Below are 26,958 nucleotides of genomic sequence, written 5' to 3'. Positions count from 1 at the left end.
TGCTGTACCATTGGTGGGGGGAGGACGGGGGGGGGGGGGGGGTACGACTTCGGGCCTGAAGGGGTGAAGTAGATAGCTCTCTAGAGGGCTATTGCAGCCTCTAATGGAGAGACAGCTAAAGGCCTGGTCTAGGAGCGAGGAAATGCTGTGGCTGAGTAGATTGCTCCCAGTTCAGAGGTTCGTAGCCTCTGATGAGAAGACAGCAAAACGTCCAGCTTAGCTCAGATGCGATGTTTTCTGTTTTTCGTTTGGAACACTTTTTTGGGGCTGTAGGTATGACACTTATGGGCTACCCACTTCCCCATATGCTAAAGCACTCTCCTTCGGAGGAGAACTGTGGTTCCCGAGGGTAACCCCAATCCGTAAGGCAGAGGGAAACCCACTGAGGTGTTCTCCAAGCTCCGCCGAGGACCCATCCGCCCTAACCCTTCCGGTGGTTGAGGGAAGAGGATCTCTCCAAGCTTCGGCGACAAGGAACCACCGATCCCTATTTGCCCTCCTCTGCCTTTTGACTGAGAGGGGTTAGGGGAGCAACAGGGCCATTCTCCTTTGAGAGAAGGTCCATAGGTACGTATGCCCCTATGCACAATTTAGGTCAAGCACTGGGTGTTTGGCGCACCACCTGGGGCTCCAAGTAATAAAAAAAAAAACACTGTTAATTGCTGACTTATGATGAGAGCTAACCATCTAATCAGTTCCCTGGGTGTCCGTCCTGTGGGCAATCCAGTGCCAGGAGTAGAACACACTGCCTGAAACTCTACAGAGACAGTTAAAATGATGACATGGTCTGATGGCAGGTTGGCATTCATAATGCTAACATTATCAAAATATTAATATTCTGTAGCTTAACTATGCCTTTTTCTATAGGGCTAATTAATCTTAAAATCAAAATATTTTGTTATTATTCACAACGTTGACATTGTAGCTTGTGACATGCTCAGTGTTGTCCTCCTGTGCGTATCAAAATTATGTACATTGACATTAAGACAGAGGGCGGTATTCAATGAGCCTGATTCGCCATGTTTTTATGGCGAATTTGTGCTGTTTGGCGAATTTCTGACTAAAACGGTGAATCACCCTATTCAATGACCACATGGCGAATACATTTGAAGGTTTTTTTCGCCATGATTCACCGAGTAGCAATCGCTATCTTTTTATGGAGAAGTGGAATGTGAACTTTTAAAATAAAGTGTTTTGTTTTTTACATTTGGTGTCTAAAAATCAGGAATTTTATTCTGAGGAGGGGCATGCTATTTTTATTCATGTGCTGTAAGCACCTGAATATATATTTAATTGAATTTTTTTTTTTTTAACACAGCAGCCAGCAGGGGGCGCCGGAGCCGAGCCGCTCATTACATATTCATATATTCACTGCACCTGATCGTTACGATCGGGTATAGTGAATATAGGTCCCCTGCTGGCACCCCCGGGGGGCAGCCTGTGCTGCCTGGCACCCGGGGAGCCCACCTAACCCCCACAAACGTTCTGGGCCAGGCAGAGAGACTTCCATCTCTCTGCCTGCCACCGTCCTCAGGCTCCCTGCGGCAATCGCCGCAGGAGCTCATATTCGCCAGTCAGGGGCAGCGAGCCCCTGACACGTTGAATACCGGAGCCCGCTGGCTCCGGAACGTGGCGAATGTGCAGCGAATCCTAAAAAGGATTCGCTGCACCTCGCAGGTATTCTCATTGAATACCGCCCAATGTAGACATTGTGAATGTGTAACCAACCACAATCACATACAAAGAGGTGCTGCATAAGCAATATAAACCACCCAGATGTAAGCAATTGCTAGTGAAAGTGTTTGTGGGTGGCAGCAAACACTCCCCTACAAACTGTACATGATTGGTTTGGCGAGTGTATGAGTCACCCTAGGAGGAGTGGTCAACAATGACAGAACATTGATGATGAAGTCCAAATATAAATAAATGTAACCACAATCACCATCCTCTTTCAGTCCTCATTTATTTAGCAGTCATGGTCTTTCTGCCTTTTTGGGTACAGTAATTAATTTGAATTCATACAAACATTGGACTTTACTACAGCAAATTTGAAAAGCAATCCAAACTATTTGTATCATTTGCAAAATATTATGACAAATAACTAAATGCCAAAATCTTACCCTGGTAGTGGCGATACATCGTACAGGGGACCGATATTCCTCCTCCATCTTTGTCAGTGCAATGATTGTCTCTGCAATTGCATTTTTTGTAACACGAGACCATGCCTCTGAAAGGTGTCCCTATTGAAACACAGGAAGCAGAGGATAAATCATGTGGTGGACTTTTACATTTCTTTCCTTTTCTCATTAGGCCGTTATTCAATAGAAGATTCTGCTATGTGATGTCAGAAGCACATGTTACATATAATTTGAGGGCAGATAACCACTGGGACCATCTATTCAGCCTAAACAAAGCAGATAGCCGATGGATACATATGAGGTAGCTAGATAACACTACATTTAATGGTATGGTTGTGAAGGCTTGCCTCCAAACAACAAGAACTCAACATCCACCCAAGGTCCTAAAGATTCTTGCACAGGGCACTACAAACCCTTGGTGCGGCCCTGACATATACATATATATATATATATATATATATATATATATATATATATATATATTTGCACTGATCAACATTCAGCTGCTTTTTGCTAATGAAAAAACATTTTTGTGCTGGTTGAATCCACTCATTTATTTAGAAGTTCTAAAGGTATAATACTCACAAGTAAATAAGACGATTTACTTAGGAGAGTTCATTTAGCTACCAAACAGTGGCATAGCTATAATGGGTTCAGTGTACACATGGGTCCCTGAATCCCAGGAGGACCCACACTAAAGCCATTTTGGAAATACCCCCGGGCTTCTGCGGGAGCGTTGCATAAATCAACAGAAAATGGCTCAGCGGGCATTTTTCGGTGATCTACGCATGCGCAATGGAGTATTAGCGCTCTAATGAAGCCGAGGTTCGCGCCTAGTACGGCCTCAGCACTAGAGCGCTTAGACCCTACTGCTCTCGACAGAGAGGACGTGGGCTTGCCGAAGTAAAAAGATGGGCAGGTTGTACTTTGAGAAATTAATGGATCCAGATAATACAAGTATCTTAGTTGAACAGGGTGCTACAGTACTTTGTGTTTGGATGGGCAGGAACTAATCATGCATGAATGATACATAAAACAGTGAATTACAACAGAAAAAAAAGTAACACATTAGAACACAATGACAAGAAATACATTCATATATCCAATAAACATGAGGAAAAACATAAATGTAATACAAATATCACACATAAGTAGCCTTATGCATCAGTGTTGAAAAACTTACAGCTGCCATGTCTTTAATTAATTTAATAATAATCTCTGATATCTGAGTTGGTGTAGAACCCTTCATCCACCAGTGACTTTCTCCTCTTCTTAGGTAGCTGATCGAGAACAAAAAAATGATACCAAGTAAATATCCACAAAGGCTTCTCATTAATACATACTTCATCATTAGCGGTTTTTTGAACTTACTGTTTTCTCATTTTAAAGACATCCAATGTTGATTAGCAGATGCTATAACAAAGTTGTACTTTTAAAATAAAACAAAATGCCTATGAAATACATCTCTAATTTGTACATTACAGCCTGAGTAGTTTTCACTAATACCCCTTTTTCTACTGCAGCCAATACCCTGGTTACTGCAGCAATAACCCAGAACGCAGCTCAGTGGAAAAAGGGTTAATCTGGGTCTACTGGCCTTGGAATGCAATCCAGCTAGCTGGCAGGGTTGGTCCCGGGAAGGACCTGGGTTAAGGGACAGTGTAAACAGGTAAGCTAACCCATCTTAGGTTTACATCATGGGGAGGACGGAAACGCACCTGGCTGCTTCCTGCAGCGATTACATTTTCCAAGGGTGGGGACAGTGACACCAGCGGTTGGAGCAAGAGTCTGAAAGAGTTTGGAATGGTGTTCCAAATATCAAGTCAGACCCGCAACTTCAGTGGAAAAGCAATATATAATTTCTGATAATTATCTAGTTTGTGGGTAGAGTTAGCATATTTCTGCATTAGAAATAAGGTTCCATCTGGACTACCTATCCCTGAAACGCGTGACAAAAATGTACCTATTATGTAAGCATTTCAGAAAAAGTTAAACAAAAAGGAAACTTCTAAACTGTACCTGGAATTAAAAATCATTGGCAAAGTGACAGTAGTGACCCCTTTCCCAGCGCTCATTCCTGCGGTGCCAGTGATGGGTGTACCCTTGGCCTTTAACTGGACTGTGAGTGCTTTAGCAATGCATCCCAGGAACATATCCAAGATCCCAAGCTTGTTCCAGTCTCCTTTCTCTGTTGAGTGGATAATGTCACTGATATCAGCTGGTGGGAGAGACTTTACACCTATGATACTAGCAAGGCGAGATGGAGTCACCTCCGGTAAGACACGACGCAGCAAGGAGGTTACCTGTAAAATGGACACAGAAAAGCACAAGCTATTTATGAATTTTTCATGAATAGCCGTCGGGTTTATACTTACACACTGTTACAAGGATTCCTGAGGTTTCTACATTAAAAAAATAATAATAATTCACCATACTTTTTTTATCTGTAGTCAGAACAAGCCACAAGAAGTTGCAGATTATAGTAGTTTATTTTTCGGTCTCCTCTGTCGCACAAAATTAACAACCTATTGCTTTACTACGTTCCTTTCTATGGAGACTGAAATCAACTTTAATATATGCAATGAATTAGGACAGATTTTTATGACAATGTAAAGCTGTGGTTAGTAGAGCTCCATCTTGTTCAGTGTCCCACCTTTCTTTAACTTCCTCCAGATGCCTTCTGTGTTTTGCTATACCCCTTATGCCAGCCATCATCTGCTCCCTGAATGTCTCTAGAAGAACACCTAACCTCTACACAGTTAACTATTCTCTGTGCATTACTTCCTATTTCTCAAGTGCTCTTTTAAATGTGTGTCAGCTTTTTTCAGAATGGCCATAACATCGGCACTTTTTTTTTTTTTTGCAATATTTAAATTGTTGAGGGATTCCCACTGTATGGGTCTGTTCATTTTTGGATATTGTTGATTTGACCACGTTATTTACAGACAGAAGATGAAAAAAGCATATGATATGTGGTCATAAATGTATATGAATATTGTACACTGATCTCACCAACACATAATACAGTCTAGTCCTTAGTGTAGAACAAAGAGCCATATTCAATGCGGCCGACAAGGGGGTTAAACGGTGAGGATTGCTGAAAACAAGAGACACTCGCCGTTTAACCCACGCGCCGGCCGCTCACCGGTTCCAAGTTCCGGTGGAATCCTTGCTGCATTCCCCCAAACGGCGAGGTTTGTAGCTAATGCATGAGCCTCGCTGTTTTGGCAGCCGCACATGCCGTTTCCACGTCGCTCTAAAAACCCAGCAAGGTGGAAACAGCCTGTGCAAGGGGGTTAGTTGAATACTGCCCAGTGTTTCAGTCAAAATGCCTGGAAACCACCCAAAGTTAACAAATATCAAAGCAAAGGTTAGCTTCCTGGATTTAGGTGTAAAAGGGGTATAGTTTTGAAGCCTTGTATGGGTGCTTATCCACCATTAGGTGACCATGCAGTAGATTTAGTCAATCACTCACTTGTCTCTGCACTCTGGGGGAAGCTGTGTGCAGCAGGTGGAAGAGATCTTGCAGTAATGTCAGCTGCTGAGCTAAATATTGTCTGCCAACATTGGATCCACTCAGAGCAAGCACCATGGACAGCAGCTCAAAGCAGTAAGCATCAGAGGAGGCGTCTTCATCATTTGGCTGTGAATTAGCATTTTCCTTACTCGAAATGGCATGTTCCCACTCTTCACGAACACGTGTTGCTTCCATTCTGATCGCTTGTACTATGTGAGCACACACCTAAAGTCAAAAGTCTTCAGTAAGTGGTCAATTCAAGAGAACAGTAATCTGACTTGTGAAGGTCTGTCCTTTTTTCATCAATGTACACATTAAGTGTTTTGCAAATATAACCCACAAAAAAGAGCACTCCTTGGCACAGCTGTTTCTGCTTCCTCTTCAGTGAGCTGGCCTTAACAGCAGCACCTTTCTTGCTAGTGGTACCCAAAGCATTATCATATGGTTAGAACTGACTAATGTGAGAAGCCAGGAGTGCTAGGCACCCTCAAATGTGATTATACTAGGTAGATAACACAGCACTTGGTGTTCTGTGTAGATTCAATATCTAGAAATTATTAGAGATAAAATCAAGATTAAACTTGACACATTCAACTCAAAATGCAAAATGTTTCCTTCAAAATTTTAAGTAAAGACCCATACACATTACCAGACAGCAGCTGATACAGTTAACCATATCGGCCACGGACCCGGGCGGCCAATATTGCTGGTACACACTGAACAATGTTGGCCACCAGTACCGTTCAGTGATGGCCCCTGGGAACATGCGGGTTGTTTGACTTTATTGCCAAATTGATGTGCATGTTCGGTAGATATCAATCATCATTAATGACGCGGGTGAGTGTGCATCATTAACAATATTAGTGTCCACACGATGATATTGTGAACAATATTACTCAGAAGCCCCTTTCTGAGTGATATTGTTAACAATATCACCTAGTGTGCATGGGACTTTACACAAGAGAATGAATGTTTTTAAAAAATAATGCTCTGAATAGTGCAGCTGTAGTTATTAGTACTCCTTATATACCTGGTACTAAATCTTTCTTAACTACTGTTAACAGTAATAATTAGACTTAATAACTATAGCAGATGTTCATCAATTTTTTAAATTCATTATGGAATACCTGAATAGACGTGCATAGCTAACCTCTTAGAATTGACAGACATTTAAGTTTAGCTGTCTTTCAGCAGAACACTAGGGCTATCTGTTTTACAGAGAGCAACACGTTTGTTTCAAAAAAGTAAATAGCTGCAACTCAAGTTCACATAAAAGGAACAGAGAAGGGAGAGTTGTGCAAGAACTTAGAATATAAATATATATTATAGTTTATTATTAAGCGCAGTGTTCCTTTTTTGTTTACAATTTCCTATTGGTTGCCTATAATAACACATACTCCTTTAACTCTAGATAAACAGTTCATTTTATTTTCTGTTTGTATTGGGTTTACAGTGTTGTAGGAAACCAGAGAACATGAATAACTTGTTTACGTCACGTCTCTTGTTCTATACTAAACCAATGTTGTACAGTTGATGATTTATGGTGTATCCAAGTCTGATGTAATATACACACATTTAAATATAACAAATGTGGACAACACTTTTTCTAAAATGATTTCAACATATTTTATTAATACAGGAGAGAAGGAAGTAAAGCAGATATAAATACCTGTTTTTGTAGGTTTGTGAGTTTACTCCTGCTAAATATAATGCCAACCATATGCTCCTTCAGGTCAGCATCAGATGTTGCCTACAAGATATACAAAAGAACATATTCAATTTTTTATGTACACATCTCTGTCCTCTGAGGCAGAAACCTTCACCTTATATAACATGGAACATAGCAGCAATGTACCTTGTCATCTCCTTCAGGTGAAGACAGCAGAGCTTTTTCCTCTTGCTCGGGTGTGGGCTCGGCATCTCCAGAGATCAGCTTGCCAAATACCTGTTTAAAAAAGTAGACATTTTATCCAAAAGAATGATTCAGAACCACCCTACAACTATTCATTAGAACACACTACAGACAAAACTTCTGCCTACACACTCCCAGAACTAGAACGCTTTTTAAATGGGGCGGGGAAATAGGGTGTTAACAGTGGGAGGTAAAAAGGGGAGGAGAACACAAGCAATAATGGCAGTGTGTATTTGCAAGACATTGCAAGAAACGGAGTGAATTGGAGAGTGGGTAAATATATTTGTTCACAATAATCTATCGCTTGTAAACAACACGTGCTCATAGGATGATTATTATACTGTAGATGGACTAAAGCTACCGATAACATAAAAGCATAAAACGGTCCTACTAAATGACTACTAATCTGAAGTGATGAATGAGTATTTATTTATAAATCAAACCTGTGACGTTATCAGTCTGAACACACGTAGTGTCTCGGCTTCACAGTTCCTTTGCTGAGCCACACTGGCAGAAATCTGTCCGCCTATTTTAATGGACTCGCCATCTTTCCAGCCAAGCACTTTTACTTGTCGCACTCTCAGTGTATTCTCTGGACCTTTCATCTCGATCTTTATGATGTGATTATCTCCTCCAGGAAGCTCGCTAGTTACCCATCCAATGTGTCTGGTATCCAGGTCAGCCTTGTAGGGATAAAATGCACATTAATATAGTTCATCTACAGAGCAACACAAATTCTTGTAGTTTGCTTTTTTTGAGAGAAATAATTACAATGAGAATATTGCAAATAAGAAAAACTTACAAGGCCAGATTTACTATGCTTCAAAAAGTGATAGAGTGGAGAGTGAGAAACAACCAGATTCTACATGTCATTTTTTATACCCAGCCTGTAACATGGAAGCTAGGAGCTGATTGGCTGGCAGTTTATCACTTTTTGAAGCTTAGTACATCTGGGCCACCGTCTGTGCAATGTTCTTCAGATATCATGCAGATTGTCAAAGTCTAAAATAATAGATTGCACTCCATAGAGCGCCATCTAATGAGGTTTTTTTTTTGGGGGGGGGGGGGGGGCTTTCCCTAGCTAAGTGATCTAAAACAGGGGTCATTCCTCAGGACCCTACACAGTTCGCGTTTTCCATGTCACCTGGCAGGTGCACTAATTACTGACTGACATCTTAAAAGATCCAAAGGTGAAGCGAATTGTTTCACTTGATTCTGTGAGGAGACCTGCAAAACATGCACTGTGTGGGGTCCTGAGGACCGAGTTTGGGAACCTGTGATCTAATAAACACTGCATTACATGAACTACGTAGTCACAAATTCATGCTGTCATTCCTTTAATATTTGTATTAAAATCAACAATTCTTTAATGACATATACCATACAACAACAACAGAATGCTTTACCTGTTTAATTCTACATAGGTCTTCCACAGTCTTGCCACATAAAAATGTCATTGAAGTGACTTTGTTCTGCGAAAACAAAACCAATTTGTCATGTGTTGCATACAAAGTGTAAAGGTGCCCATACACGGTACACCTTTGGACTACATTGCATTGCATCCCATAGGTTTTGCAATGCAATGAGATGAGATCTAGTACAAAAAGTATGTGCAGCACAGACTTTTTGAGCTGTGCAATGAGATATGTGCGGGAGCGCGCATCTCATCGCACCCAGCAATTGTACTGTGTATGGGCACCTTAAGTGGGTATACAAAATCTAAAGAGCAAGAAAAACATTCCTACTGTACTTATGTAAACTGCAAATATTTTCTTTTAAAGGTTAGTTTTAACCAGATACATGACAGTATTAACAAATGTTAATTTGTATATAATTAAAAATACTTTACAAATATGATGCACATTGTGACAACAAAATAATAGAATTAAGTAGTGGCAGGAAAACCATCATTTTAGGTATTTGAAAGAGATGTAATTATGGGTCAGATAGGTTTCCATGAGCCATAGGAAAGCACTGATTAGCTGCACAGCAAAAATGGATTTAGTATACTCTGTAGCTTGGCAGGTGACTAAAGCTACACATGGTTTTTAAAAATAACATTGGAATCTCCTGGTCTGTGTAGGCATGCTGGTGTTGTGCTAGCTAACAGTACAAGAATGCCTCCTTAATTTATCAACGTTCTTTGTTCAATATAAATGGAATGATCTGAAAACAATTTCTCAATATGAGTGTAGTAGTCATAGATACCCCTAAGTCGCGAGAGTTGTCTACATGGACCGATACATAGCGTGCATTTATTCCTTTCACACAATTTATTGTGATGCTCTTTGTTTTATTCTTATCTTCATCTCCTGACTCCCAGAATGTTTCAGTAGACCCATCTGTTAAGCTTCCAATCATTGCTGGTCTGCTAGAAGTCTTAATGTCCACAATGCTGGTCATGTCTTTCAGTGAAGTCACCAAACACAGTTCCTAGAAGAAAGCACAATTGGTATTCAGAATGCATAGAGAACGTGGCTAGGTTATCCAAGGGAAGCTTACAATCAGATAATTGATGTATTACGCTTACCTGGCTCATTGCTTCAAATCCAGACTGCACACTGATATTAAAACTCTCCTCACTGTCTCCATCATCGGACTTGGAAAGAATGTTGTTAATGTGATGGAATACATTACTCTGGTGAAGAAACTGGTGGTCAGACTGCTTGAACTTAAGACTCCAACACCTGAAGTAAAATAAAAGCAAAAACATTCTTTGGCTGTAATTCAGTATCTCCAATCATTATCGCTTCAGACATTTACAGTTAAAAATATGCGTCACATACAACGTTGTGGTATTTTGCAAAGCTTTCTTATTTTCCCATCATGAACTTGCTATTTAATGTTCTAAGTGATTCATTAATCACACATTACTTAAGGTGTTCAATTCACAAATGACAGCTGCTTGCTATACTGTACTCTCTAAAAGCTGTGTACACAAGGAGCATTATAATCGCTGGCAATATGTTGCTAGCAATATATTGCTCATCAATCATATTGCTCAGTGTTTTCCATTTTCATCAGCTACCAGAGATGATCGCTGATGAAAACGACACACTGCCGGGAGAAGAGGCGGGTAAAGTCGCTGGTCAGAGGAGCATGCTCCTGCGACCAGCGACCATTAGGGGGCTGAAAACACACCCCAATTGCTGGCAAAAAGGTCACTCCGCTTACATATTGCCAGGGATTTTATGCCTGAGTGTACGCACCTTAAAAGCACATTCCTATTTATTCTGCTTCTTGGACTATAAAATGAGCATGCTATTACCCCATGATCCTAAATTCTGTCTCATAGATGCAGTATCACTAAATACCAAGACTCAGAATAACTGCACACTGTGTACAAATTCCTTTTGCACTATGATTTGTTTTAAGAAAAGACACACTGGTGTTTTTTTCAGAGTGAAATTGGCTGCACCATAGTCACCTTAGTGCCATCTGTTGCAGTGAACTACCCCCAGGAAGGGACATCATTAAATCAGAAATAGTTTGGAGAAGACGGTGGAATGTGTCAGGCAAGGGATGTGCTGCTTCTCCAGCAATAACTATGTCCGAAAGTGGATGCTCACACACTCTTGTATCTTTTTCCTGAAACACACAAAAACAATGATAAAGTTATTAACAGCAAATACAAAACTGTATTGGAGACCACTCGCACCAACAATAAAAACATAACCTATATTTTGACACAACATAGGAACACACAAAAAGAAATAACTGCAACAGAATATTGTGTGTGTGTGGTAGATTTTCCCCAGACATAAAACTATATACATTTTTATGAGCTACCAGTATACAGTATGCAACACAGGATATACAGTATAATATAGAGTTTACGAAGACCGGAAAGCAAACATAAAATACAGACAATAAGGTGATAAGTGGTACTGAGATACTGACAGCACATACTTGCTCTGCATTTTCTTTATTTGCCTTATTCTCCTCATCCTCCTCCTCTTCTGGTTCCATGGGTGCAGGAGTGAGAGATGCCACAAAGTGCCACAATATATCATGCAGAGATGTAGTCTGGATGACATTGCAGAGCAGCCAATTGAATGCCTAAACATACAAACAGGCCGAGGTTATAAGTAGTAATACAATCACCTGTTTAGAATGCAGAAATAACAAACTTTGTATTCTATGCATGTATTTATTTACAATTATTAACAAAATAATATATATGAAAACCAAAGGCAGAAAGCTTTTATAACATATATTCAGCCAAATTAAGTAATATACTACTGCACAAGAATCCATGTTTAAGGGTTGTACACACGGTGCGATTGCCTTGCGATTCAATCCCGATTTGATCAGGATTGAAGCGCACAGTCAAACACATTTGATTTGGAATATACAGTACAGGACTGTATTATATAGGTCTTGCCTGCACTGTCTATTTTTCTGTTCGATTTTGATGCCGCACATCGGGATCAAATAGAAATCAAATGCGTTTGATTTACATTAGATTTTGCTTATACTGTATAAGCAAAATCTAATAGAAAAACAGACCACATCAAACAGCGTGTACAGGGCATTAAAATTGTATATATTTTTATAAGCATCCCCTACCCAAAAAAGATTAAAAGCATAGTTTAAATGGAAAGATATCCCACCATTTACCATCTCATATGGTAGGTGCCAACACACTTACATGTTGTCCAAGTAGTAAAGGAGTTGCGTTTTGTGGTGCAGCACAGAAGTTAGCAAGACATAGCAAGGAGAAGAGGAAGAAGGAAGACCAGCACAAAACCACAGAAAAGCATTCAGAGAACCGGTACAAGAACAGAGCAGGCCCTATCCACGGAAGTCTAGAAAGGGCTGAAGATTTCACAGGTGCAGCACCTCTGATGCGGACTAGCCGCCAGAAGCTAGTGCCTGTAAGGAGGGCTAGTGTCAGGGGCTGGAAGCCTGTCTATGCCTGTCTATGCCTGAAAGGACTTTGTGATCGGAGGTTCCTGACAGGACACATTCCCACTGAAGCAGGACGCTGCAAGTGTTGGAGACTATAACCCAGGACACTGTAGGGCTTTACACTGATTGTATCATTGTGTGTAGACTGTATGCTTGGTCTATAATCACAGATGGCTGTGTGATGTTAACCAGCCAGGGAGTTTGTAGATACTTCAATTTGTGCTGCAAACAACTTGGTCTTTGTGTAGAAAAGAACCTGTGAGTTAGTAAAACGGTTTTGTTTTTACATTATACCTTGGTGTCAGTATTATTATTTTCTGACATTCTCAACAATACTGTTACAATTTATATCACTGCAATGTTCCCTTCACACAGAACATTCAAGCACAAAATAAATGGGCAATAGTGCTTAATAAACCAGCATCCATCAGAGCAAGGAGGAGATAAATGTATGACCTGACCAGCTATAGAGAGGTAGACATGAACCCAAGCTGAACTGGTGATCTAGTGCATGGAGTGGGGGTTGTCTAGACCTGACCCAAGCAGCCATACTTGCCTGTCCCCTTCTGTGGGCTCTTCTTCCTGCAGTCCCACAGTGGAAGCAGGCAACTGTAACTGGAGTGGCAGAGAACGGGGGCCACTTAAATCTGCCCCCACACAATGATGCCAGCTCCTGCTAGCACCAAACTGAAACTAGCATGCTATGGCTGGTGGCAGGGTATAATGGATAGGTATCCTGGGTATGTTAGGGAATATTTTTTTTTTTTTTATACTTGGTGCCCAGACTCTAACCTCGAGGCTAAACCTAGTGTTCCTCTGCCCCCTAGTTGACTAAGTAATACAGTTTAAAACACACTGTACCAAAAAAATAAATATTACTTTAAACTTATTTACCCAATATATACCTAAGAAATCATAATATACTCAAAATATTTTGAGATTTTAATTGTCCCCTGCACTTAAATTAAGGGTCAATGTAAAAGATTATATTAAGAAAGGCCTTTATATACAGCATTTAATCAGGCTGTCAAGTGCTTGCCAGTGTTACTTAGAACATACTGTAGGTATGTTTTCTGTATACTTTTCCAACCCAACATATGTGTAGTCCAATTCCTAATATCAGGTCCATATCACATGGAAGGGTGTATACTATAGTTCTTATCCTAGCTGTTCTTCCTGGCCACAGTGTTCGGTAATATTAATGATATACTTATGTACAGTATACATTATTACAAGTATACAGCAATCAAATCAATGCTTAAAACAGAGGTTCCCAAATGTGGTTTTAACAGTCCAGGTGGTTGTAAAAATACAACCATATTTGCCATAAGTGACTTAATTAGTACCTCCGTCAATTAGCTGTAACCATCTGTACTGAGCAATGAATATATTTATAATCTGTTAGAGTGCCATGAGGACTGTGTGTGGCAATCTCTGGCCCATGGCACAAAAACAGGCCTAGCTAAATAACAGCAATGCAACATAACCAATGAAGTAAAATAGATCTGATTAATAACCTACATTTATTTTTACATTAAAAAAAAAATGATTTTGTTTAATAATCCATTTAAATATGCATACAATAAATAAAAGCTAAACCAATAAAGCAGACAGTGGCTGACATCCCATAGGAAACAGGAAATATATGCAACCTACACAGCACAATCTGTAGAAGTACTTACTTCCATAGCAAAGACCCGGCAAGCAGACTTCCTTAGTGCCTGTCTCATGGCAATTTCTAGACCTTCTAGATCATGGTGTTGAATAACAAATGCCAAGACCGGCCACTGAAAGTTTCGCTCTCCTTTGGACAATGAGCTATGGGCAGAAATCAAGCGAGACAGCTCTGGAGATGGGTGTCGCAACAATGAGGAACCAACTTCTGTGGCATAATAAACACAATAAATGTATTAATAACCAACAGCGTCGTTCTCCAAATTAATTTAGCAGATAAAAAACTTCAACACAACTTAATACAGCATCCCTTTACAATTATTCTAAGCAATACAATAGCAGGCAACTGCTATATAAAATTCCACAACACAATTATAAATCCAAATAGAAACACATAATTGTGCAATGATAGTCAAATCTAATGATACTATTCCTTATATGTATGTATGTATGCATGTATGTATGTATGTATGTATGTATGTATGAGCATGACTTGACATAATGAGCCGCAGATTTATTTTACCAGCATCTCCACTGTTGACTCTGCGCCTGGGAATAGCTTTCACACGTGGCTGAAGGACAGAGTGCTGCTTGTCATACTCAGAGGCCACCACAGAGTAAGATCGCTGGAAGACTGTACGTTTAGCGGAGTCCGTGTCTGTAATAGGGCTTGTTTCTAGGCTACAAGAGAAGACCACACAATTAGCAGAATGAAACACAAGATTTTGCAGGTTATTTAACTTCCAGCTAGTTTTGGTTATTTTTTTTGTATATGTCAACCTAACAAGTTCACTACAAACAACAGAAGAAAATGTTGGTGTTCCAATAAGATGCAGCAGGTTGCCAGTAGTACCACCTGCTACAATTCTGCCTAAGCATTCATTTTTGGTTTTGTGGATAATCAAATATACCCAAATAAGAAGCGAGGGTTCCATTGTTTAGTTTACTATGAAACCCATTTAAACATGCTTTTATACTAATAAGGGGTGAGGTATTGGACAGGGGGACAAGCAAATACAGTTCTGTTTCACTACTAAAACATTCTGGATTGTTGCAGTTTCAGCACAATGCCTCTTTACAAACAAAGCTAACACTATAGGAACCAATTGTAACTTGAATGAAAACCATTCGAAGCAAGAAAAGATTTCAGAAATTTCAAGGCAAAAATTGAAGCCGCTTGGTATCTCTAGAGAAGCAGGGTGACAATTATCAGGTCATCACCAGGGAATAAGTTCTGCCCGTCCTTGGGGACAATGCACAATATTTGAAGGCACATCACCTCTACAGATGTGTTCTCGTACATTAAATTTTTTTTGCAACATATGACTCCATCAATAGTAGCATTTTCCATGCTCAACTTCTTTTTCCTAAATTTTGTGATCTCATACATGGTTACTTAATTTGCAGTAAATAGCCCCTTCACCAAAAACCATATCCCTTGCCGCATTTAATGTTTTTCTCGCCCAAAATGTGCAGCTTTTTCACATAAACAAACTGGTGTAGCCAAAACGACATTGCTGGGTTGCACTAAACAATCTGATGTGTGACATTTTGTACACACGTGTGTAGAGATCTGAATTTGTGTAAAGCTGAATACATACTATAAGATTAACTGTCTAATCTCTCTGGTCAGAGAGATCTGGTAATGTATGAAAGCAAATTTTCCATCGTTTGAGAGTAAATGTTTAAATGGTCATCTGCTCCCATACATTACCAGATTTTAATTCCTAGCAGAAGAAGGGCAGATGCTGCTGCTTTTTCTTGTGCCATGTTCTGCTGTGCTTAATTCCTGTGCGGTCGCAGCCCAACTTGTATGTGGTACACTGTGTGGTGCTTCGCTGCTTCTACAAATAAGATTTAAAAACACTGTACACAATTCCCTACTAGTGTACTAATAGCAGAATAATGATGCGAGTCACTTGTGCAATACATGGCTATGCTCGATCTGCTACTTTATACAAATTCACTGCAACAAAAATATTGATTCCAAGAAAAGTATTTAGTACAATATATGTGAATTAAGACAAAAAAAAGTACATATTTGGGTAAAATGTCAAGAGAAAGAGGTCTTAATACTAATAATGGCCCCAGTCGCCGACTCACAAAACGTTAACCAGGACCATTCAGGCACGTGTACCAAACAAACATCAGATCTGTACGCATGATTGGTCTCTAAGTAACAATTATATGCAAGAACTTTGCAAAGAGTGTGGACAAAGGGTTGACTGTAATTAGGTCATTGTTTTATAGGTTGACTACAAAAGGTTAACATGGGGAAAAGGTCTACACAGAAATGGTTGATGTGATTTCCTTCCATTGTTTTTGGTGTTAATTTTTACATTTGAGCACACTTGTCAACCATTACCATGTCAATCTCTACGCTTGTGTCGACCTAATGCATGTCAATCCAAAGTCAAGATCTCCTTTACAAAACCTCATCTGTGTCATATTCATGGTACAGGTTTACCACCATTTACTACATTAAGCCCTGTACACACTATAAGCTACAGTATGCGGCACCACCGATTTAGTTAATGATATCGGCGGCACAGTGAAAGACCCAAGGATAAACACTGAAAGATATCATTAATGATATTGATCAGTGACGTTACCGGAGTCCCTGCCGAACATGCAGTCACTGACAATACCATCACATTTCAGACGATAGGGGTTATCGTTAATGATCCGCAGGAGTGTGTATTAACAACCATATAGTGGGTACACACTAAACAATATGCACAATGATATTGATAACTATATCATTATCGTGCATATCGTTTCAAAATCATATAGGGTTATATTCAATGCAGGCTGCGAGCCCCTGATGGCGAGCTATACAGCAAGCAGTGTCTATAGCTCGTTGACGGAGTATTCAACAGCCGTTTTCACCTCACCTGTTCCCTGAGGAGAGGTGGCACGGCCAGTACGGCCATCAAAACGGCGGGGCTCGCCACAAAATGCGGCAGACCTCGCTGTTTAAGGGAAAGGTTTTTGCAAAACACTCAATAGGGCGAGTGGGGTTAGAAGGAGAGGATGGCTTTTCCTCACTAAAAAAGCCATCCTTGCCGATGGCACTGAATATACTTAATAGTGTGTACCCACTTTCACACTAAGAGAGATTGTCTGGTTTCTTTTACACAGTATGTTTAACCTTGGACAGTAAAACAACTTCCCTTAGCAGAATACCCTTGTTTAAAGAGTGTAAAATTAAGTAGGCATGTTTAAAAAATCCAGAAAAACAAACACAAATACCTGGGAGGCATTGATTTCATATTGTTCTCTGGTTCCTCAAAGACATTTGGGCATGCATCAGGAGTGACTGAAATGTAAGGAGCAGGTACCGATGTAGAGCGAAGATACCTCATTTCATCCTGGAAGAGGTTGTCATCCTGGTAGCCAACAAAGTTTTCATGATGATGTCTGGGTGATAGAAAAGTGCAGATGAGCATGGAAGCAGCTTCCAACCTAAGTAATATCTTGATGCATCATTTACAGCAAATTGCTCTTCAAATACAAATTTATAAATAAACATAAAAGGAAAACATGCCTAAAATATTATTAAACCTCATTGATACATTTCTTGTTTCTTTGAAAGTGTATCAGTCATGACATGTATTTTGGGACAAAGCAATAGTAATAATGCATCAACAGCAAAAGCCTATTCATTAAGTAATTTGCATTTAAAATTTCATGCATATATGTACTGCCTACATGCGATTTTAGAAGAAACAGTACAGCTGTAACTACACCATATTTGCACTGATATTGCATGTAAGAAGGGGGTTACTTACCTTGCCAAAGTCTGCAGGTAGAGGCACTGCATTTTGGGAGGCATGTCTTCAGAAATGCCCTCTTTTACACTGGGTAGCTGGGATAGAAGGGGCTTTGGAGGGTGGTAACACAGAATACTGGGCTCTGCTGCACTGCTCAAGGAGAGTAGAAACAGCGCATTGGCTTTTATTACTTGATGAGCTTCCATGGTGGGTAAAGAACGGGGAATTTTCACCTGCACCGGCTTCCGTCTGGATTGCTTTACCTGTAGATGTTAAGGGAAGAGATTACTGTGTGTACAGTGTCAGCTTTTATTTAGTTTCACCACCACAGGCTTCACAAATGTACTCGTTTTATTGTGGAGGGTGAAATCAATACATAAGAATGTGTCTACTCCACAACAGTAGAGGACGCCATGTTTTACCTTTTCTCTTACAGCAGCCTGTTTTTCTCTGAGATACTTCTCCCTGCAGCGATCACAGACTAAGTACCAAGTGCTTCCGCCCACTCCACCATCGCCACAATTCCCAGCCCATCCTCCACAAAAGTGTCCTATGCTGTTATATCCTTGGCCACCAGCATACCTTCCACAGCCTTTAATGGAAGAATAAAGTATTCCTTTCTTTTTACACTGTATGACTTCTAAAGTTGATTTCATGTTAGCACATAAAAACAATACAATACTAAAAGGTCAATGATGTTCAAAATATATTATAACTTCATACAGTACCTATCTTCATTTTTATTAATGTACACAACTGTAGAGCGGACATAAAGGTACGGTTACTTAGCTGTGCACTACTAATAAAAGGGACTCATAACTTGTGTGTTTTCCATTTAGGCATTTAAAATCACATTAAGAATGTAACTGTAGCATATTAAAATCTATGCAGATTATGAAATCATTAAATATCTGTATTTTAGCACTTCACAATATGTACTCCTACAATTGGTAGATTATGTTTTTAAAAACACCAAGTTCAGCACAGAGATAGAGGAGAGGTGACTACCAAAACAGAATATGTTGTGCATTGCTAAACATACCTGGATGTGCCTGACGCATGTGATAGGTCACTGGATATGGGTGAGACTCCCCGCACAGCTCACAAATTGTGTCTTTCTCCGGTCCACCCACTGACAGCTGGGCCATTTCACCAAACAGATTACCACGTGGTCTGGCTTCTGCCTTGTCCTTCTTCTTTTTCTCCTTCTTGGATTTCTTGCTGTCCTTCTCACCTTCTTTTTTTTTTAATACTGCACAAGAACCAGGGCTTGGGAAGATCATGTTCTGTGAAGCTGCTTTAATGGTGGCCAAAGAAATATCCTCCCAAAAAGCTACAAGGTGCTGAAGAGTTAAAGGAAGAGGTGGTCTTGACTTTACAGGATGGTGATTGGAAACCTCATATTGGGAAGGCTCATGCTTGCCATCCTCACACTTCTCATGAAGAGTCCTCTCAGTGAGCATCGACAAAACTTTGTTCTTATTAATACTGACCATTTTTGATATGTCTGGCCCATGAGGTGAAATATGAAACATGTTGAGAGCGGATGATATTTCTATTGAGTGCCTATTCTTTAATTTAACTTCTTTATCTTCTGAAGGTTGCTGGCTGTTGAGGCTACTTCTAATGGGTGCATGTTCTTTGGAAAGTTCTGGATTGAATTTCAGAAAAGATGAGCAAGCCATGGCATCATGAACTATACCTTCATGCCACAGAAAAGCTGCAAACACAGCTCTGGCACACTCTGCTACAGAAGGAGACATTGCTTCCTTTGCTGGTTCAGCAGATCTTGATGCTTCTTTAAAAAGGGGGTTTGCTTTCTCTTTTTTGGGTCGAACATGCCTACCAGGGCTCTTGCGACTTACTTTGGGAGATGACCGCGTATCTTGCTCTTCTTTTACGGGTGCTTTTCCAATGCTAAAATGGACTTTGGACGAGCCATCATCAACACTTTTCAGTTCCGTATTGTCCTCACAAGTGCTGTCTGTAATGCTATTTGTTTTTAAAGTACTAGAGGAACAAACCTCAACCACCTCACTGTGCAGATTTTCCTGAACAACATGAGGAGATGGAGCTCTGTTTTCACTGCCACCTGTTGCTTTACCATCTTTCTGTGGCGTTTTTGGTTTGGGAGAAGTGGAACGTCCTCTTAATGGTTCTGTGAAAGGTACTTTCTTTTTACGTAGTGTATCAGGATCTAAAGTATAGGAATCTGACTTAGACCTTTCCCGTGGTGGCTCAAGTTTGGTCTTTGCGGGACCAGCAGTTTTTTGAGGTAGGTTTTTCTCTTGTGGAGATGCGGAGCGTGCTGGACTTGCACTAGACATATTAAGCTTCCCTGCAGGCACAGTCTTTGGCTTTGGTGAAGTGGAACGTGAGCCGGGTCCTGGAGACTCCGATCTGAGACCAGAAGCTTTTCCGTCAGATTTCAGAATCTGGAGAGTGTTGTGGTTTGGTGACAGTGATCGGCTGTGCGAGTCTGATCTCAGCTTTGCAGCGTCACATTTCAGCAAGAGAGATTCACTTGCTGAGAGCCCCTCACTATTTCCAGCCTTCTTCTGGTCAGCATTAAATCGACTTACTCGTCCATCTGGTTTCGACTTGCCATCGACTCTGTGTTTTGAAGGCAAGTCTGATTTGTTCACAGTAGCAACTGGCTTGGCAGCTACAGTTAGATGACCCCTTTCATCTGCATGACAGAGTAAAATTAATTATGCACTTTATTTATACTATGTACCCAACAAACAAATGCAATTAGACCCTTCAACCCAAACAGAATTTTAAATACTTTTCTTATTTAGAAGGTCAGCAAACATGCACTACAATTACAACCCAAAAAATGTTCTGCCAGGCAACATATTGTGTATAAAATGCTAACAAATGTGATCTTGTTAGCCACACTGCATCAAACACACAGTGGGGCCGATCCTATTATCCCCAATGTGTGCAGGTGATTTGCCGAGTGCGAATCATTGCGACATAGGGCGCACTTTATGGTGGGCCGAATTCACTGAAAAATGTTTGCAACTCCCTAGGGGTTAATTCGGGTGCTGTTTTCAGCATGAAAACGGCACCTGAACGGCAACTCGCACCCTTCGGGATCGACCCCAGTGTGTGCAAATTAACACAAAAGCAATAAATGACAACAGGACATTCCGTCTGTTGCTGACTACTATTCAATTTGGGCACTTGTTAGAAGTAAATCTATGGATGTAGAACGTGCAATTTTTCCATAAACAAAACTGCACTCAGAAGTGAGGGAGTGCAAATTTAAAGGTTGTAGACAAATTCCAGAGTTGATGTAGAAAATACAAATTTGCACCATTTATCTGCATTGCTCCTTTGTGGTGATGGAGCCATGGATTAGATACAAATGAGGCCGAATAGCTCAATGTGATGCCATTCTTTGTAGAATATAAAAACATATGGCAGACTGAAAAGAATTGCATCATCACATGGAGTCATGTATTAGTCTGATCTTTTTTACATCTAGTGGCTCTAAATTACCTCTCACTTGGGCCAAAATCAATTGCATTCTTTACAAGCAAAGTGTATCAACCATGACCACATGTGTGGAGGTTACAGCGACTTTGTACTGCAAAATTTAAGCGCTGCTGAATGAACAGTTCTGTCCACATGGCTGACTTAAAAGTCATGTTTACTGTGGACAACTATGTTGTAGATTTTTAGGTCTAATAAATACTCAATGGACACTTAACACACTTTTTATATTTATGTTTACTTTGTATTTTTGTAAGCATTTCACATTCTGATTGGACTGCACTTAGGCACTAATCAGTACAAGACACATTCTTTACCATTAGTGTAACTAATGTTGGCGAAAAACTCCAACGTTATGTCCAAAAACAGTCACTGGTTCGACAATCTAGGGCCATTTCTGACAATACCAACTGAACGGTCGATATTTCCACTCTAGGAATTATCGACAGAGATTGAATCCCCCCCCCCCCCATTGTTATATAGTAAAAAGTTGAGCTTTTGTAAACTTCTAGCGTTTGAAAATAAAATCATGGAAGTAGAACTTGTTTGTCACAAAAGCATCCTGTGACAATGGCCTAAACCATTGGTTCTCTAACTGTGTTTTGACCCCAAAGTGTCACGACCATCTTAGCATGGGGACGTGACTCCATATTGCTGACCATCAGGCAGATGTGCCTCCACAATGCTGCCATACATATGTAGTCTGCTGACCACACGTGTGGTGACCATTCTGCGTTAACTTGTTGAGGTCCTGCAATCAATTTTATTGTTTGACGGGGTCGCAGGACAAAATATTTTGAGAACCCCTGGCTTAAACCACTGAGGGTCTGTTGAGGCCCTTATAAACAAATTTACTGTGCGGCTCAAAGATGTGGGTGTTGTCAAAAAAGATAATGAGGAACTGAAAAAGACAGGCAAAAATGTTGTTCTATTGTGTGTCAATTCTGTCATTTGGATGATTCCAAATGGAAATTAAACATACTACTTTTTATTCAGTAGAATACCGAATATATATTTTACTTAATGCAAAATAAGCCAAGAAAAAAAGTGGGATGAGAAACATGCATACCCACCCTTTGGTTTGAGAGAAAGAGGTGAGAAAGTAGATGCAGGATGAGCGTTACTTTTGTTAGTATGCTCACGAGAGACACTGCATGGTGTGGGGTCTACAATGGAAAACAGTTGTACAGAAGCAGCAAAGATTTTAGCAAACAAGACATCATACAAAACATATAAAATAAAATAAATAACAGAATATAGCATTTGTGGTATTTCCTATGTAATGATGGCAAAGTAATAGGCATTCAGAGCTGTTGGGACACAAACATGAACATGTTATGCCATGGTCAGGGGCGGGCTGGGCCGGGGGGCAGAGTGCCATATGCCCCCCGGGCCGCTTACCCACCCACTGGCTGCGGGCCGTGCTGCGGCTGGATCAGCTTCTCCAGCCCTCCTGCACTGGCCGCGGCTTACAGAACACGGCCGCGGCTACAGGAAAATGGCCGCCGGCCCCCTGCACTGAGGACATGTTCTCAGTGCAGGAGGCCGGCGGCCATTTTCCTGTAGCCGCGGCCGTGTTCTGGAAGCCGCGGCCAGCGCAGGAGGGCTGGAGAACCTGATCCAGCCGCAGCACGGCCCGCAGCTAGCGAGTGGGTAAGCGCTCTCCCCCCCCCCCTCCCTCACCCCAGCATATGTGTTTCTGTCACTGTGGGGGCATATCTGGCACTGTGTGGGGGCATATCTGGCACTGTGTGGGGGCATATCTGGCACTGTGTGGGGGCATATGTGTATCTGGCACTGTGGGGGGCATATCTGGCACTGTGGGGGCATATATGTATTTGGCACTGTGGGGGCATATGTGTATCTGGCACAGTGGGGCATATGTGTATTTGGCACTGTGGGGGCATATGTGTATCTGGCACTGTGGGGGCATATGTGTATTTGGCACTGTGGGGGCATATGTGTATCTGGCACTGTGGGGCATATGTGTATTTGGCACTGTGGGGGCATATCTGGCACTGTGGGGGCATATGTGTATCTGGCACTGTGGGGGCATATGTGTATCTGGCACTGTGGGGACATATGTGTATCTGGCACTGTGGGGGCATATGTGTCTGGCACTGTGGGGGCATATGTGTATTTGGCACTGTGGGGGCATATGTGTCTCTGGCACTGTGGGGGCATATGTGTCTCTGGCACTGTGGGGGCATATCTGGCACTGTGGGGGCATATGTGTCTTTGGCACTGTGGGGGAATATGTGTCTCTGGCACTGAGGGGGCATATGTGTCTCTGGCACTGTGGGGGCATATGTGTCTCTGGCACTGTGGGGGCATATGTGTCTCTGGCACTGTGGGGGCATATCTGGCACTGTGGGGGAATATGTGTCTCTGGCACTGTGGGGGAATATGTGTCTCTGGGACTGTGGGGGCATATGTGTCTCTGGCACTGTGGGGGCATATGTGTCTCTGGCACTGTGGGGGCATATGTGTCTCTGGCACTGTGGGGGCATATCTGGCACTGTGGAGGAATATGCGTATTTGGCACTGTGGCAGAATATCTGGCACTGTGGCGGCATTTGTGTCTGGCACTGTGGGGGCATATGTGTATTTGGTACTGTGGCGGAATATCTTGCACTGTGGGGGCATATCTGGCACTGTGGACATCACATTGTGCGGTGTAATGGGCATCATGGTATGGGGCGTAATGGACATTACGGTGTGGGGAGCATTGGGTAATTGCCATCACAGTATGGGGTGTAATGGGCATCAAGGTGTGCAGCATAATGTGTAATTAGCATCACAGTGTGCGGTGTATTGAGTAATTAGCATCGCAGTGTTGGGCGTAATGTGTAACTGGCATCATGGTGTTCAGCATAATGTGTAATTGGCATTACGGCATGTGGCTTTATGTGTAATGGGTATTACAAGGTTCGCTAAAATGTGCAATCTGCAGGTACACAATACAATCATGGTACAGGCAACGCCCCTTATGATAGGCCACGCCCCTAATTTTTCGACGCGCCTACGGCGCGCAAAAGCATTCCTTCCGACGGTGACTTGGCCGATTATGGGCCAGTGCTCTAGACTTGCCCCCTAGGCTAAAAGTTGCCAGCCAGCCCCTGGCCATGGTGCAAGTTACAAATTCATAACCCCATTCTGACTCAAAACCATAAATAGAAACAAACAGTTTCAGCCACCCGGTCATAAGAAAATTAAACTCAAGTTACATATGAACATTATTACAGCAACACGATCAACATTACTTTGTTACACACTTACACTATTTATTCATAAACTTGGAATTTTTTGAAAGTGTGCTTAAATACAGTATGCCCAGTCCCCAGTACAACAGCTCCCCAGTTAGTTTATCTTCATCCATTTCAAAACTGAAGATATTCCAACTCCATGCCACCCGAATATTAACGCATGTGCTGTTGTACAACATAGCAATGTTGGCTGCACACATTACCATCTATTAAGGTAGCCAAAAGTCATGGTCATGTGTATCTCAATGGGGTGTATGGGAATTGGTAATCTGTGTATGACTGAATCACATAGAGCACTGATATTATGGGCTGTAGTGTATGTGCTCACTCTAAGCACTAACACCACTGGTAAGCAAAACAGTTGACATTCTTAGCATTATTTTGGGCCAAATAGTAATGCGATGTTAGGGAGCTATATGTGAATGGGGCAGTGTAAGGAGGGCGATATTTGAAGGCAAGAAGAAAGTCACAGGTTGCTATTAAATCGACCCTGCTACTTCAAATATTAATATACAGAAGTGTATTAATGTTTTTGTGGGAATATGTATTAATGTTTTTGTGGGAATACATATGTTTTTCGACAGTCAAAATATTGTTTGGAGAATTCAGATGGTATAATGGTGAAACCAATGCAACGTTATTAAAGCATTTTATCTGTTGATAGATTATGGTAAAGCATGTTACTTAAAGAGAACATGCAGAAACTGTTCAAATGCTCTAACTAACATTACCTCCGTGAGGCAATATGCTGTTGGATTTTGCAATTGACCTACTGAAAAGTTCTAGTATCAGTGATGTAACTAAACTGCTGCAGAATCATTGCACTCCTATAGGAGTTTGTACATGGATCCTGTATGTTTTGTGCTGGACACAACTCAAAAGTAATTATAAGCAGCATGGTCTGTGCTATGAAGCAGAAAGGATGTGCTTGGTTATCCAGACTCACACTTTAAGGAAAGGCTTGTGTAGAAATCGAATGCCGTGTTTATGTATGCACAGCAGAACTGTACCGCATCACTTTAATGGAAATGACATGTACAGTATGGGTGACTTTTGCACTTGAAATGTTCATTATAGGAAAATGGTCTTGCATGGCAATATTTATCAAGAGCAGGAAACTACACTTTCCACATCATAGTCTATGCACACTAGACTTAAGCGCCATACACAAACAAGGCGCAACTGCAGCCCCGTGCTGAGTGAGGCGTTTAAGCTGAGCAGGGTTTTGCCTATACTTATAGGCAGGATAACCAGTGCAAATACTGTCTAAGTCTGCGGGCGATGGCAGCGCATAGGACCTTGCATCGTCATTACTGGGGGGAGTCATACACACGGAGCAATCCGTGCTTTATTTCTAAGCAATCTAGTCAGATCGCTTAGAAATAGGGCTTACATCGCCTAAAACAATCACTGGAAGTGTATTTTGCTTCACAATGTAGGAAAATGGATTAAAAAACACTTAGTTCCCCCTCTCTCTAAACTGAATAATTTATAGTTACAAATGTGTCCTCATGCACGATTGCAGTCGCACCAAACAGCCCTTATCGGCGTGTCCGTTTCCATTTGACACAGCTTGCACCAAGCCTATGTTTGGAATGTGCGTGTTAATTAGATATCCAATTAACCACGATCATTGATTGTATAGCCTCCGGTAATGCAATTACAAACAATTAGCATTCTTAAGTTGGCACTCGTTGGGTTTTTTAGGGATTTTGTTTCACCTGCATCCAGCAGGCAAAGCAACTTCCCTGAAAGCAGCGCCGTTTCGATGTGGCAGTAAAAACACATAACAAGTGTCAGTGAGAAACATTAAGAAAAAAAGCTGGTACTTGTGTATTATCACTGCGCCCCCGATCTCCATCGCAAGGCATTGTACAACCAAAAAAATCGCATCGCATGTGACGCGATTGCACCAGATTTTAAGTTGTATGCCCCCCAGACCTGATTTTTGATTGATGGCTAATGAGTATGTTAAATGCCCCCCCATTTTTAACGTTACCCCACTATCAACGCCAACCCGAAGCGAGCCCGCGAGGGGCAGCGGTATGCGTCATCCGAGCTTTTCATACCCCCACTACCCACGTCAGCGTTGTGAGTGCAGCGAGCCCCGCGAAGGGACGCGGAATACGAGCCAGAAGCGTGGCGAGCGTAGTGAGCCCCGCGAGGGGACGCGGAATACATGTTAAGTAATACACGTCCGCTCGCCACGCTTCGGCTCCTATTCCGTGTCCCCTCGCCATGCTTGGGGTTCCTATTCCGCGTCCCC

The 26,958-nt window shown here is 41.4% G+C and overlaps 1 protein-coding gene across 18 annotated transcripts in view; it reads right to left on the bottom strand.

Moving 5' to 3' along the window:
* MYCBP2 (MYC binding protein 2) overlaps positions 1-26,958 on the bottom strand; it is a 217,426-nt gene that overhangs the window by 10,998 nt on the left and 179,470 nt on the right. For 9 of the 18 annotated variants that reach the window (XM_083168824.1, XM_083168837.1, XM_083168831.1 and 6 more), the window contains 19 exons: positions 22,500-22,592; positions 18,968-20,614; positions 18,348-18,517; positions 17,944-18,188; positions 17,405-17,572; positions 14,676-14,833; positions 14,161-14,360; positions 11,468-11,626; positions 10,995-11,155; positions 10,098-10,254; positions 9,776-10,000; positions 8,974-9,039; positions 8,011-8,250; positions 7,511-7,600; positions 7,325-7,405; positions 5,614-5,880; positions 4,158-4,441; positions 3,322-3,418; positions 2,121-2,240 (listed from right to left, as the gene is read on the bottom strand). In XM_083168824.1, coding sequence (XP_083024950.1) covers positions 2,121-2,240; positions 3,322-3,418; positions 4,158-4,441; positions 5,614-5,880; positions 7,325-7,405; positions 7,511-7,600; positions 8,011-8,250; positions 8,974-9,039; positions 9,776-10,000; positions 10,098-10,254; positions 10,995-11,155; positions 11,468-11,626; positions 14,161-14,360; positions 14,676-14,833; positions 17,405-17,572; positions 17,944-18,188; positions 18,348-18,517; positions 18,968-20,614; positions 22,500-22,592 — 4,628 coding nt within the window. The remainder of the gene's footprint in view (positions 1-2,120; positions 2,241-3,321; positions 3,419-4,157; positions 4,442-5,613; positions 5,881-7,324; positions 7,406-7,510; positions 7,601-8,010; positions 8,251-8,973; positions 9,040-9,775; positions 10,001-10,097; positions 10,255-10,994; positions 11,156-11,467; positions 11,627-14,160; positions 14,361-14,675; positions 14,834-17,404; positions 17,573-17,943; positions 18,189-18,347; positions 18,518-18,967; positions 20,615-22,499; positions 22,593-26,958) is intronic. The other 9 variants (XM_083168827.1, XM_083168841.1, XM_083168829.1 and 6 more) reach the window with 5 other exon arrangements.

Source organism: Crinia signifera, chromosome 2 (genome assembly GCF_055691185.1).
Source record: "Crinia signifera chromosome 2, ASM5569118v1, whole genome shotgun sequence".
In the NCBI taxonomy this organism is placed as follows: Eukaryota; Metazoa; Chordata; class Amphibia; order Anura; family Myobatrachidae; genus Crinia; species Crinia signifera.
Note: the sequence above shows the minus strand (reverse complement) of the source record. Positions and strands in the feature narration are given on the sequence as shown.